Consider the following 15,408-nt stretch of genomic DNA (forward strand, 5'->3'; position numbering starts at 1 on the left):
CAAACTAAACCATAAAATTAACCTAAAAGTCAATGAGTACTTACTGTGTGTGGCACCAGACTGATCACACAGCCCCGCTAGGTAGGTAAAGAAAGCTATGTTCCCATGTAATAGGGTATGAGGCCTCAAGAAAGTAAGGCTGGGGCTTCCCTGGTGGCGCAGTGGCTGAGAATCTGCCTGCCAATGCAGGGGACATGGGTTCGAGCCCTGGTCTGGGAAGATCCCACATGCCACTGAGCAACTAGGCCCATGAGCTACAACTACTGAGCCTGCGCGTCTGGAGCTTGTACTCCACAACAAGAGAGGCCGCGACAGTGAGAGGCCCGCGCACCGCGATGAAGAGTGGCCCCAGCTCGCCGCAGCTAGAGAAAGCCCACACACAGAAACGAAGACCCAACACAGCCAAAAATAAATAAATAAATAAAATTAAAAAAAACAAAAAAGAAAGTAAGGCTGGATTTGAACCCAGGTATGACCACGGAACCCAAGATTTTTATCATAATGCAGCACCAATTCATATAGATAATTTACCAATATTCCAAGAAGCAGTTATCTAAGATTTATGTTAAGTCACTGCCTGTGATCTCTTTATATCGCATTTTGGAATTTTAAGTTATTGTTTGAGGCTGTTGTCCTAGTCTAGTTCCATTCCATGTTCAGAGAAATGGATACAGAAAGGTTAGATCACTTGAAGAAGCTCAGAAAAGCAACTGAAACTGGAGATGTATTACTAACACCTTCACTTAGACATTTAAGGCTTAGAATATTAAAACATAAGATAACCTTCATAAAGAAATAGAGAAAGTAGTTCTGTGCTAGTCCTGTACCACTTGTAGAGACACAGCTTTATCTGTTATTTTAAGTTTGAGAGCCCTTTCTCCATTCATTCAGAAACAGTCATTGAGCACTTCTATGCCTGGCACTGTGCTGAGCACACAGTATTCAGGAGAGAACAGAGAACAAAGTATCTGCCTTCTCAGCTTAGAGTCCAGGGGGTAAAATACAGATTTACACAGTCCCAAGTCCAAATGACATCACATTCCCAGTTTTGTTGCTGGCCTTGGGACTTTGACATCCATGGCAACATTTAAGGCCTGCCTTGGTCTCAGAATGCACCACATTGATTGCTTCTGTTACTGAATTAAACACAAGGCCTCCGTCTTGGGGTAGCCAAACCAAAGCCCCCTTGGCTCAGTGAGGGAGTTCTTTCCCACCTGGGCTCATGCTGCCAATAATGAAACTGAGTTTGGTGCAAGCCAGATGGGCTTTTATTCTATAGCCAGAGAATGGAGAAGGGGAACTCATGCTCTAAAGGCACCTTCTCCCTGGAGGGAGTGAGTAAGGGAATTCCAAGGGTTAGGAGGCAGACAGGTCATCAGGCTCTAGGAAAGGATGGAGATGTCCAAGGGCAGCTGGGGCATGCGCAGTCTTCCACACTCCTTTGCACACGGCACGAATTGTGCCTAGCAGAGTACAAATCCCGCCTTCCGGCGGAGATCTTAGCACGGTAATGGAGCAAAGGTAACTCTTGATACCTCCAGGTTTTATCCGTGCAGGCACCTTCCTGTGGTCAAGTCAGAGCCAGCTCTGGGGGGTTGACCACTGCATATCTCTCAAAGCATGTATCTCTCACAGGACAGCTGCAAAGCACCTCTGCCAAACACCAGGTACTTTTGAAACAAACACAGAGATAGATCAGGCAAGTGTCCTTCAGCTCTCAGGAGCTGGTATGGAAACACAGAGATAAATCAAGGCAAGGAAAGTGGTGACCCTTAGTCTACTTTGTCCACTATCTGGTTTTACTGTGGGCCTTTGTGGCAACCTGTTGATAAAACACAACTAGCCTGCATGGCTAAAAACCAGTTTCTACCCCTCGGGCCTGGGCTGCATAGCATGGATGACACTTCCAGAAAGTTTGCATTAAAGGTGTATAAAGATGTGAAAATAGATACACACACACATACATATGTAGAAAATTAAATAAACAACTTTTATCACCAATCTAATCTATGCTGGCAGTATAAAGCCCTCCACCCAAGGTATATTATCCCCCTAGAACTCGCCAGGTAATGCTAAGCCCTAGAACAAATTAAAGAACTTCACAGCGACTTCCCGGGATCCTTGTCAACATCCCTTTGCCAGCTGGGAAATGCCCATCTTTCATAAACCTATATGATCCACGTGCAGCCAAAGGTTAGGATCAAAGTCTACTTGGGTGAAGGTTTCCGTCCTTGCCCCAGGTCTCAAAGCCCAGCTGTGCCCCCTCAGCAAGGTCAGTCACCCAGTCAGAACACACGGGGCCAGAGCAGCTTCTATAAGGAAGGTGGAAAGAAAGGCCCCCCTGGCACAGTGATGCTGAGTCTCGGCAGAGAAACCGCAGCCGAGAAATGGAAGCCACATTGTTCAATCAGGGCCACAATGGGAGGGAGAGGCCAAGTGAGTGGAGCAGGCACAGTTAGAAGAAGAAAGAATGTCAAACTCATGGAGACATGACCAGCCCACAAATGCAGGAGTGTCCATTCGTGTTATTTAAAGGGCACAGTTGACTTAGAGCCAGTCTACGGGGTCAGAAGGCCACCGTGCTGGCATGAGAAATGACCACCAGAACCTAAATAGAGTTTAAAAGTCGCCACAAGCCTTTCTGGAATCTTCAACACCTCTGTCATTTCTACGCTTGTCTAGAGTCCAAATCAGGCTTTCTTAATTGAAAGGGAATTCAATCTGTAGGTACACTACTATGTCTTTAGACATTCCCAAGGCCAAAGGGTCTTGGCCCAAGGGCCAAACTCTATGAGTACAATATGGCCTGCAGTTGGACAGTGTGAGTTCAGATTCCATCTCATCTACTTCTGGTTGTGCAACCTGAGTCAAGTAATCTTCTCTTTGCCTTAGTTTCCTCATCTATAAAAAGAGGGATCCTGGTACCCACCTCACAGGACTCTTAGGATCAGACTTCTTTTTTTCTTTTTTCTTTTTTTTTTTTTGGCTGTGAGGGGTCTTCATTGCTGCACGCGGGCTTTCTCTAGTTGCAGCGAGCAGGGGCTACTCTTCATTGTGGTGTGTGGGCTTCTCATTGCGGTGGCTTCTCTTGTTGCGGAGCACGGGCTCTAGGCTCGCGGGCTTCAGTAGTTGCAGCACTCGGGCCCTAGAGCACGTGGGCTTCAGTAGCTGCAGCACACAGAGTCTAGGGTGGGCGGGCTCAGTAGTTGTGGCGCACAGGCTTAGTTGCTCCACGGCATGTGGGATCTTCCCAGACCAGGGATCGAACCTGTGTCCCCTGTATTGGCAGGCGGATTCTTAACCACTGCGCGACCAGGGAAGTTCGGGATCAAATACTGATACAAAACATTGCAAAGGGTTTCATGATGTGTCTTGTACCTACTAAATATTATGTAAGTTTAGGTGCACATAAAAGCGAAAACCAAAAGTAATAAGGGAGAAGTTTGTTTCCTGCAGGTAAGTCAGGAGGTGGTAGCACAGCTCAAGGTTTTCAGGGGCTCAAACCCCCCGCCCCCCGGGTCACCATTTTGACATCACCAGGATGGGGCCCGGGTGTTCATGTCCCAGCCTGAACCATCCACACACCAGGCAGCAGGACAGACAAGAAGATAGAAGGGACAAAGAGGACCTGCCAGCCATCTCTTAAGGAGCGACCCCAAGCTGCCCCACTCAGGGCTCCACTTCTATTTACATTTCATTGGCCAGAACCTAGTTAAAAGGGAAGCCTAGAATCATAGCCTTCATTCTGGGTGGCGATGTGTTCAGCTAAAATTCTGTAGAAGGGGACCCCCTCCACAAATAGATGGCGGGGGAGGGTGATTTCAGTTTTCAGAACTTCTATGTTCTAGAAGTTATATGGTTTAGAAACTGAATGAAAGGAAGAAATTAATTAAAAAGGCCTCTGTCCACCTGTACCCCCTGGAACAGCCACTGTAGATCTATAGTTGCTCGAACAGCATGGAAATGCAAGATCAGAAAGACAGGTAGGGGGCTTCCCTGGTGGCGCAGTGGTTAAGAATCCACCTGCCAGTGAAGGGGACACGGGTTCAAGCCCCGGTCCGGGAAGATCCCACATGCCGCCGAACAACTAAGCCCATGCGCCACAACAACTGAGCCCGTGCTCTAGAGCCCACGACCCACAACTACGGAAACCCACGCACTTAGAGACCCTGTTCCGTGACAAGAGAAGCCACCACAATGAGAAGCCCATGCACCGCAACGAAGAGTAGCCCCCACTCGCCGCAACCAGAGAAAGCCCACACCCAGCAACGAAGACCCAACACAGCCAGAAATAAACACATAAATAAATAAATTTATTTTTAAAAAAAGACAGGTAGGGAAAAAAACCCAGGCACCGTGTACTCCTGGCTCAAGGATCTGCCTCCAGAGGGAGCCCAGTGCAAGATCATACCCTTAGGACACTCAGCCACTAACACTAAGTAGAGAAATTAAAAGTGGTGTGCTGTAAATTGCTTAGAAATATTCATACACGACACCCACAATGTTGTTACCCATTCGGTGGACAGGCGTGCCCTCAGAATACAGTCATGGTTATAGGAGTCTGGTGTACTAAGTTATCTATTAACCTGAATTGCTAAATAGATGGAAAGAAACAATGAGCTAAGAAGTAATTATGGGCCACCTGTTATATAGCTCCCACGACCCCAGTTTAAAAAGAAGCAGAGATATAGGTGTTTTAAGGGTCATTTTTCAGGCACCAATTAACACCCACAAACACCCCAATTGTTTCTATTGGAAATCCTCAGCCGGGAGATATTGTTCTTCTGAAAACACTAAAAAGCCCAAGCATGGGGGCTTCCCTGGTGGCACAGTAGTTAAGAACCCACCTGCCAATGCAAGGGACATGGGTTCGAGCCCTGGTCCAGGAAGATCCCACATGCCACAGAGCAACTAATCCCGTGTGCCACAACTACTGATCCTGCGCTCTAGAGCCCCCGAGCCACAACTACTGAAGCCCGTGTGCCGCAACTACTGAAGCCCGCGCGCCTAGAGCCCGTGCTCCGCAACAAGAGAAGCCACCGCAATGAGAAACCCGCGCACCACAACGAAGACCCAACGCACCGCAACGAAGACACAATGCAGCCAAAAATAAAAATAAATAAAATAAATCAAAAAAGAAAAGCCAAAGCATGTAATCTAACAGAGGTAAAACAATCCCATTAATGTTACAAATACATCCATAGGTGCTCTTGTTGCCGCTTATGCCCACCCCCACGCCAACCCTCCCCCCCCTTCCTCTTTCATTAACTTTAAAAAGGACAGCTCCACCCTCTTGTTCCACAAGGAAGTCTCAGATTCTGCCACCAGGTGGCAGGAATAATCAGCACCAAGAAGCTGAAGCTCTTGGAACCAGAAAATGTCAGGATTCTGGAAGGGACCATGAGAACAAGTCGAAAGTATGTTGTCTAGATGGGTGGACGGAGGGGTAGGAAGATATGACCTGCCCAGGGTCACGTGTAATTAGGGACCTAAAGGACCAAGCCCCCTCTGTTACCTGTGTCCTGTTTTTCCACCAACTCTTGCTGGGTTTTATTTTTAACTTTTTATTAAGCAAATTTTCAGCACCCATGAAAGTAGGAATAGTAAAGGGAGTCCCTAAGTGCCCATCAGCCAGCTTCAGCAATTAGCAACACTTTGTCATCTTTCCACACTATATGTATTGTCCCCCACATACCTCTTTATTTTGTTTTTTGGGGTTTTTTAAAATTTATTTATTTACTTATTTATTTTTGGCTGCGTTGGGTCTTCATTGCTGCGCACGGGCTTTCTCTAGTTGCGGCGAGCGGGGGCTACTCTTCGTTTCCATGCATGGGCTTCTCATTGCGGTAGCTTCTCTTGTTGCGGAGCATGGGCTCTAGGCCCATGGGCTTCAGTAGTTGTGGCTCGCGGGCTCTAGAGTGCAGGCTCAGTAGTTGTGGCGCACGGGCTTAGCTGCTCCGTGGCACGTGGGATCTTCCCTGGACCAGGGCTCGAACCCGTACCCCCTGCATTGGCAGGCAGATTCTTAACCACTGCACCACCAGGGAAACCCCATACCACTATATTTTGATACCAAGTATCCAGAGGTACTACACTGCACTAGATAATGCAACGTTAAAGTCACCTTGGTTCACTAATTCAACAAACAATCGTTAGTATCTGCTATGTGCAAGGAACTGGGCTAAAGTAAGGTATGAGCACTTGTAACACAATAAAGCTGTTTGGCCACAAAACTTTTATGCATAAATCATATGTGTGCCGGAAGTTAGACTTTATTCACATTTATACACTCTTGTGTTTCAGTAAATGGAACACGTAATACAAGTTGGAATTGCATTTTTTTCCCTAGATCTGTGGGGCCAGCCAGAGATTTAAATTTAAAATCAAACTCATACACTTGTTCCTTTTTCAAAGACATGGTCACAGCCGACAGGGCTAGCAGGGAATATGTCCTGAAAAGATATAGACACCTACCCGACACTGTTTATCTATCTGTTGCCTTACTTGGAATGAAGTACCATATAAAATGTCTAGTTGGGCTGAGATGCGAGAAAGATTGGACCCACCCAAAATAGGTAAAATATAAATGAACCAGGTATTTGTCACATTTGGAAAAAGTGGTAGGGGGTCAGGATACCCATCCAAGAGCAAACCCTACTCAGTTTATTAAAGTAAAATCAAAAAAAGTAAAAATAAAATTGGTCTCACAAAAGAAACCATTTTTTTTCTTATGCTCATTACTACCAGAGAATGCTTTCAACCGAACAAAACACATTTTAACATCTCATAGATCCAACATCTAAGAATAAAATGATCAATGATCCGGCCCATGGTTTACTATATTTTGCTTTGTTTTATAATTTGAAAGTCTGTGTGATGTGTTGGAAAGGATGTTGGAAACCAACATGCTTATCTCAGCTCTGCTTATTAGAAAGTTACATGGCCTAGACCCAGCAACTTTGTTCCCTTCTGTCTTCCTCAAGTTGGACCACACCAATCTTATCTATCATAACAACACAAACCAAAATCATCCATGTTTCAGATATAAACAATGACCTTCAGTACAACACATGCATTTTTCAGGTCATCACGGTACTGGCTGAACCATGCTTTATCTTTAAATCTTGTCATATAAGGAACTGCTAATATTTTATAATTTTGCAGGATAGCAGAGAGAATATGGCAAGCTCAGGGCAGGAGAACTTAGCCCGGGCTTGGAGAAAGTCACGTAGTTCTGTTTGGCTGGGTGTTCCTTCATGGTTCCTGCAAGGGGAGCAGAGTGAGATAAATGAGCTGGATCGTGCAGCCCTGAACCATGCCAAGGAGTGTGCAACTGACTCCGCAGGCCAGGAGACTCACTTTATTATGGAGGAAGAGTAACGAAGAAGGAATACAGACAGACCTGGAGGAAAGAAAGATCAGAAGCAGAAAACTGATCAAGAACATGTTTAATCAAAGAAGTGAAATAATGCAAAACATTTAGGCATTTGTTAGTCTTGTACTTAAAGCATTCATATCTTTAAGGAAAAAAATATAAGTGAAATATGTGATCCAAATTTTCAACTAAAACTTATTTTTGGTATCAACTACCATATGTACTGTAAGATCATATTAGAAAACAGAAAGATTTAGGGATTTCCCTGGTGGTCTAGTGGTTAGGACTCCGTGTCGCTGTTGCAAGGGGCACAGGTTAAATCCCTGGTCAGGGAACTAAGATCTCACAAGCCACGCGGCCCAAAAAAACAACACAAAAGGATTTACATTTCTAGATTGAGATAATTTTCTTCTTCCTTATGTGGTTTCTACAGACAGTAAATTGTCAAAATTTTTCAAAATCATCTGTGTTTCTTTATGTGCCAAGCTTCCCTGGTTCTTTCTTTAATCAGCTGACTCATCTAAACACCTCATCTTTGCCATCCCGTCCCTCAAAAGTCTTTGGGTATCATTCATTGAAAGAACATTTGTTTTGTGGTTCTGAAATGTTATTTTTGCAATCTGTATTTTTTCCTAGTATGATGACGACTGCTTTGAAAACCAGAAGACGTCAGGAAATGACAACTCCCTAAGGAGTAGAGTTGTGCAAAACAGAGAGCAAGAAAATGGCAAACAGGTACGGCTGGAAAGCAGTGGGTGAATCTATCACCACGTTAACTACTGTGCAACAGCTATGGGGACAGAAAGCATGGCACTCAGCTGGCACTCAGAGGAATGAGTTAAATGGTAATTTGAGTGTGTAAGGCAGTCATGAGGAAAACACACATGCCCAAACAAAGATTTTGTGTTTATACAACTGTGCTCAGAGTTCTCTGATGGGGAGAGTACCCAGGCTTGCTCTGACACTTCACTATTACTATTAGATTCCAAACTCCATCCCAAGGCAGAAAGCACTGGCTTCAGCAGATAACATCTCAATTTTAAAGTAAATGAGGCAGAAAAGAGTAAGGCTCTAAGACATGGTTCTAAAACTGTGTGCATCACACCCTACGTTTCCTCAGCAACATCTAAGTGTACACAGCAAGCCGAGGTGCTCTGTGACAATGCCACCTCTTATTTCTTTTATATATTGAATTCTGGGTAGGATCTCATTTTTTTGTTTCTTTGCCTGAAAATATCTTTATTATGTGTTCCCTTTTGATGGATATTTTCACTGAGTATAGTTTTATTTTTAATTTTAAAAAATTTTAATGAAGTAGAGTTGGTGTACAATATTACATAAGTTACAGGTGTAAGGATCTCATTTGAAGACAGCCTTCTGCTAAAAAGGGAGCAAATTGCCCATCTATATCACCCTTAAAAAAGTAATTTTGGGTGCATATTCTGGGGGGAGTTTGCTCATGATAAAAGAATAACTTATTTGAAGTAAAAAATTTGAAATATTATTGCAGCAAAATTTGGAAGACAAAAAATGACCTAATGAACTGTAGTTCCAGCAAACAAACAAACAAATCAGTGCCTAACATATTAGAATATAGCTCACTTTAATATAAGTACATATACATCAATAGGCATATGTCACATATATTAGGATCATGCTTTCATATTATTGGGTCATTGCCTATTTCATTTAATATATAGTAAGAAGTGTTCATATCACTAAGTAGTCTTCAACCAAAAAAAGAGAAAACAATACTTCTTTTCACACAAAAACCTGCACATGGGTGCTTATAGCAGCTTGATTCATAATTGCCAAAACCTGGAAGCAACCAAGATGTCCTTCAGTAGGCGAATGGATAAATAAACTGTGGCCCATCCAGGCAATGAAATATTATTCAGCACTGAAAACAAATGAGCTATCAAGACATGAAAAGACATGGGGGAGCATTACATGTGTATTACCAAGTCACAGAAGCAATCTGAAAAGGCTGCATACTGTATGGTCCCAGATGATGTTTTGGAAAAGGCAAACTGTGGAGACAGTAAAAAGATCACTGGCTGCCAAGATGGGAGGGAGGGGTGGATAGGCATAGAGGAGTTTTAGGGCAGTGAAAACACTCTGTATGATACTATGACAGCTGATGCATGTTATTAAATACTTGTCCAAACCCACAGAATATAGGACACCAAGAGTGAGCCCTAATGTAAACTATAGACTTTGTCGGTTCATCATTTGTAACAAACGTACCACTCTGGTGGGGAAGTCAATAATGGGGAAGGCTGCATGGGGTTGGGGGCGGGCGGAAAAGTATGGGAAATCTCTGTACCTTCCTCTCAATTTTGCTATGAACCTAAATAAAACTGCTCTTAAAAGTCTTTTTTTTAAGTTGTTTCACCAAAAAAAGTCAAAAACAAAAAATTAGGTATTATTGTAAACAGAAATATGAAGACTGAGGAGTAGCCACTAGATTTGGCAACAATGGTCCTTAGGTGACCTTGGCAGGTGACCTTAGCAGAAGCCATCTCAGACGTAGACGTCTGGTCACAGTGGCTTGAAAAGTGAGCAGGATGTGAAGGAATGTCACCAAAAGTAAGGGCAATTCTTTCAAGTGGTTTGGCTGTGAAGGGAAGGAGGGAGGGTAGATGTCCCATGGTTGTAGGGTCAAGAAGGTTTTGTTGTTGTTTTGTTTTGTTTTAAAGATGAGAAAGGGTTAAAAACCAAAAAAAAAAAACCAATAGGAATGCTAGACATTCCATATAGTAGGTAACTTGGGACAATTTCACTCTAAGAAAATAATAATTATGATCATTTAAATCAAAAATTTACCAAACTTTGACTATTGGCCAAGCTTGGTGTTAGGTGGGAAAAAATGAGAAAGGCTTCTCTGTACTCCTGACCTTTGTAGCTACAGCTTGGATTCAGCTGGTCTCTATTACAATCATCCCATCACCTTCCTTGTACCTGAGGCCCAGCCCACAACAGGAAGGCAGCCTAAGTCAGGAGTACAATGGGAGTTTGGTATCAAAGGACTATATGATCTTTGAGGATCCTTTCAGCTCAGAGACATGCTAATAGCTAATTTCTTTTCTTGGGGGGGGTGGGGGGGGTTAAAGTAAAGAGGATTGAAGGTCTCATGGGATCTGACAAAAAGCTAGAGCTGAGATTTGGCATTATACCTCTTAGGGCATGTTCAAAACTGCTCCACATCTACCAGCTTCCTCCCAGCCTTCCCTTGCCTTTGCTTACAATAGCTGGACCAGTTTGAGGCATTATTGCAAAATGATGAGACGCAGGAAATCCTCTCCACCATCACAAGAATAGGATGGGTCATGGATATTTCAAAGCTAAACAGTACCTAGAAAGATTGTCCATAAAAGATAGCCCAGGTATGTACTTCACTCAGTCAGTTAGAGCAAGTACTAGCTGAGTAAGGGAAATATTTCCCTTTAACCCAACTGACAGAAGAACCCTAGTTCCCAAGGGTAGTTTAACAGCTCTTGAAGATGCTGAGCTACTGTTCATATCTGCAGACCAAGCCTTGGGCTGCCAGGAAAATAAAACCAGCCTTAGTCTCAGTCCTTTGGAAAGTGGGGCTGGCAGAGTATTAAGGAAGATTTGTGCAGCCTCTGGTATTAACTTCATTTAGCACTTGCCTGAAAACAGAGCGGGAGTTGAATGTAGAGACAGGAACTAAAAGCAGAGTTATTAGCCCTCTCCCTGAAGAAATGGAGAAAATACCAATGGCTCCTTCTGAAGTAAAGGGAGAAATGTATGAACCTGGATTTTTTGTGACAAGGGGGAAAATGTCTGTGCGTAGATAATTGGAGCCATCATCTTGCAAAATAATTTAAAAGGACCTTTTGGAAAAATTTCCTAGCCAAAATTCTGAGCAAAAGAGATCAGAGTCCATTGTGCTCAGGATTCTCATCATTCCATCTCTGTTCCAATGTTTGATTTTGAGGGCGAAGAGCAAGTGACCATTGAGCAGGATTCTCCAAGAAATGATGAAGATGAGGATGACCAAGAGACGCATCAAAAAGGGTACAGGTTTATACCATAGAAATAACCACACTTACCTCCTCAACACAGTGGTTTTGACACTTTTTAAATTCTCATCTAATTTTTAACATTAATTATGATTTATCAGAGATGGTCACCACCAATCTCCCCTCCCTACTACCCACCCAACACCATTTTCAGAAAAAGTAATGGAGCTCTAGAATAATCAACGTGGTAAATTCAAACTGCTAATGTCCTGGGAACCCAATATCCAGGACAATCTTCTAATTAAAGCTGTGAATTGCCAACTAATTGCTCCAGTCTATACAAAAGTAGTTAATTCATCTTCACAATGTTCAATCAATAAGCAATTGATTTCTCAAAATCCAATTCACTTTAAATCCCAACAAATTTGCTCTTACCTTGTCATATCATAATGTTGCAAGTCCTTATCTCCCATTAGCAGGAGAGACAAATTATTATTTTTATTTTTTGGATCAGAAAAATGAAGCTCAGAGAAGTGACTTAGCCAAGGTTAGTGGAACAAAGCTAATTTAAATTTCAGCTTCTGATTCCCAGTCCAAGATTGTCTGGTACTCTATCATAACATGAAAGTATTTGTAAATTTTCTAAATTCCTATTTAAATTTGGTATAAATTCCTAAGTCTCTGAGGGACTTTATTTTTATGTATCAGAAGATAGACTCGGCCAGAATTAGGATCAAAAACTCTTGTCACATATACATCATCAAGGATATTTGCCACCTTGGAAACCTGAACTTAGTTTCATCCTTTGTTTTACTTTATGAATCTCTGATCCTGGGGGCTGAGAGCTTCTCTTGGGTGGTCAGAGGTACTCAGGTTTCATCCGTGTTAATGGATGGAAAACAACCACCAGGAGATTGGGAGTTGTTCAGCCTAGATAACCAAATGGCCAAAGCAACTATTTCTAGCTACAGTACTTCCTTTTATGAAGTGTCAAATTGCACTATACACATTCCTTGCCATTAAAAAATCTGATCAATTCAACTTAAAGTAGATGGACGTGCCCTATTACATGCTGCCCTCCAACGCTGCTACTTTATAACACTGTATCCACAGCTGAGGACAATGCATCAGCAGCCTTTCCTAAATTAGACCATGAAAAATTTAAGTCTTTACTATACTTATATTCCCTCAATATGTTCTAGAACAGTGTTTCTAATTCTCAGTACGCATATTCACACACATACATAAGACAAAATTTTCATGAAATAATGCCTGTCGTCACTATGTATGATACACTCTGAGATGTCCTATGCTTTTGTTTAAGGATGATCATCATGCACAGTGTGACTGACTTCGCAACCCACTAATGGGTCCCAACTCACAGCTATAAACTATTGTTCCAGAAAAGCAATACGCACTACCACTTCATTTAGCTAAGAATTCGACAAAGGCCTGCCAATCACTCTTAATGCCCATGGTGCTGGTGTTGGGCTCACAGACATCTATTCTCCAAGAAGTTACAGTCAGTTAAGGCTTCATAACAAAATACAATCAAAGGAGACAGTAGGAATAAGTCGCAGGGGAATGCCTCTGTTTGACGAAATGCAAGAAGGCTTTGTAGAAGCAAAGGGCTTGAGCTGTGCCCTGAAACGTGAAGGGGGCTGAGATTTGGACACAGGGGCATGACTGCTGGAGGGAAGGGAACTGGAGGTGTTCACCAAGGGGACGGGAGCTCCCAGCGGGGGCTGAGTCCTTTGAGATCCTGGGGATTGAGAATCTTCTATATAGGAGAAGGGGTTGTTTTAGAAATCCTGTCTAGTGGCCTGGAAGTGGTCATGATTAAATGTGTGAGTAAATTCCTTCCATTTGGCCTCAAGTGGGAGAATGAAGGCACATTGAGCAAAGAGACATGTGCAGGGAAGCCAGGTTTCAGAGTAAGTGGAGGGCCTGGGGGGGCAACCGGGAGCACCCAGGAGAAGGAAGGACAGTTGCTATGGGTACAGGCCTGTGGCCTCTCCAGACTCCCTCACTGGTGGACAACATCCTCCCCAGAAGAAGTGATCAGATGCACACGTGGCTCACACACCACACACTGCCCTGTAACAAGGCTCTGGGCAGAAACAAATACACCAACAATTCCAGAACGTTCTGAAAAAGCTATATGACAACCCATTGGTTAACGGCCCTCAAATCCGCGAAATTCTACTTTACATGTAAGCATCCTGTGAAGTCCGTCAGCCTCCTGCTAAACAGGGTGGTGACTGAGGACAGGGAATCTCCAGCTTGCTCACACTTAGGGAACCAGAAGGGAGAACCAGAAGGGATGAGAGTTCATTGGATTTTGGGGTGGGGGGCTGTGTTGGGTCTTCAATGCTGCGCATGGGCTTTCTCTAGTTGCAGCGTGCAGGGGCTACTCTTCGTTGCGGTGGCTTCTTTTGTTGCGGAGCATGGGCTCTGGGAGCGAGGGCTTCAGTAGTTGTGGCATGCGGGCTCAGTAGTTGTGGCTCGCGGGCTCTAGAGCGCAGGCTCAGTAGTTGTGGTGCATGGACTTAGTTGCTCCGAAGCATGTGGGATTTTCCCGGACTAGGGCTCAAACCCGTGTCCCCTGCATTGGCAGGCGGATTCTTAACCACTGCACCACCAAGGAAGTCCCCATTGGAATTTTCTTTTTTAAGTCAACATTTACATGAGAGCTTACAAGCTAATGGAGGCCCTCCTAGCACAGTGAGAAACACTCTCACCCTATGGTTTATTCTCAGCTTTTGGTTAGTTATCCTGTCCCCTGCTTTATTTCCAGGAGCATGTTTTCTGCATCTCTGTAATTCTTCAGGGCTTTGGCACATCCATTCAGCAAAAGTTAGCAAGCCATGGCTGATTTTAGTCTAAAATGAAATGAGTTTCTTATTTCTATTTTGTAGGACACATACTTCATGAATGTGTTTGCCTGCTTGATTTACAAAGCCTTATCTAGCTTTAGCATGCCAGGTTATGTCGTGTATGTGGTGTTTACCTCTGTCTGCCTTCTTGCTTTTGTGTTGTTACAGGTGCCTGGAAAGGAAGTGTGGTACAGTTTATGATTTTTGTAGGGAACACCAAACAATCCTTAAGTCCACGACCTGGGGCATTTTAATAGCAGGTAAATAACAAAAGGGGATGGAATACCAATGTCTCTTTTTCAGGATCCCTCAAATATTTGTTTTCTGTAGAAAACAAATAAATCTTTCCCTTCCCCTTGACTTCCCTGAATCATCCAGAGAGGAGAGAATTTAACCAGGATGCCCCTGAGTGGTGGGTCTCAACTTGAGAAGCCCATGTAGATAGCTTCCCTGTCCTGTTTATGCAGCCAGCAGCTCATTTTTTAGGTCACCTACTCTCACTTTGTTATTGTGGTATGGATTTGAGGGTTGGATATTGCAAATTCAGGTAACTGGAAAACATGGTGATAATCACAAGGCAGAAACCTAATTGAAGGGGTGATATAAGTAATCAATCAATGCTCTATATGAACACAACACAAGAAGGAGCCTAGGGTCATGTAGCCCACTCCTCTTACCTGAAAGCAGGACTAGACTGTCTTCACAGATGAGCAGGTGTCCTATTTTGACTCCCTCCAAACAAAGGGCTCCAGGGCCCATTTGAAAGAACATTCCTGTCTATAAAATGTGAACCCTCCCACCCAAGCCCACAGACATGTATGCAAGACTGCTGCCGCCCCAGAAGGTCCGTAGTTTCCCGGTGCTCACGCAGCTAGAACAGGGAGTAAGCAGGATTGAAAGCTTTCTTTGTACCAGCTCAGAGAGTATTTTGCAGACCATACTCAAAACCACACAGCTATGCCATTGTAGTACAAAGTAAGCAGATGGTGTGGCTGCGTGCCAGGGCGACTTTATTTGTAGAATTAAAATACAAATATACAAATACAACTGTCCTTGCCACCTACAAAAACAAGTGGTAGGCCAAACTTAACTTGGAAACAAAGACTTGTTTGCTGACCTTTAATGGAAAACCGTGTTGTTCTTACCCTAGAATATCATCTTCAAAAGCCAT

The 15,408-nt window shown here is 43.5% G+C and overlaps 1 protein-coding gene across 1 annotated transcript in view; it reads left to right on the forward strand.

The window, feature by feature from the left end:
- SLC28A3 (solute carrier family 28 member 3) overlaps positions 1–15,408 on the forward strand; it is a 57,497-nt gene that overhangs the window by 19,553 nt on the left and 22,536 nt on the right. Inside the window, exons 2-4 of the mRNA XM_022558958.3 lie at positions 8,012–8,110; positions 11,337–11,416; positions 14,406–14,497. Coding sequence (XP_022414666.1) covers positions 8,012–8,110; positions 11,337–11,416; positions 14,406–14,497 — 271 coding nt within the window. The remainder of the gene's footprint in view (positions 1–8,011; positions 8,111–11,336; positions 11,417–14,405; positions 14,498–15,408) is intronic.

This window comes from Delphinapterus leucas, chromosome 6 (genome assembly GCF_059928025.1).
Source record: "Delphinapterus leucas isolate spDelLeu-1000000601 "Yukka" chromosome 6, BTC_Dleu_Yukka2, whole genome shotgun sequence".
NCBI lineage: Eukaryota > Metazoa > Chordata > Mammalia > Artiodactyla > Monodontidae > Delphinapterus > Delphinapterus leucas.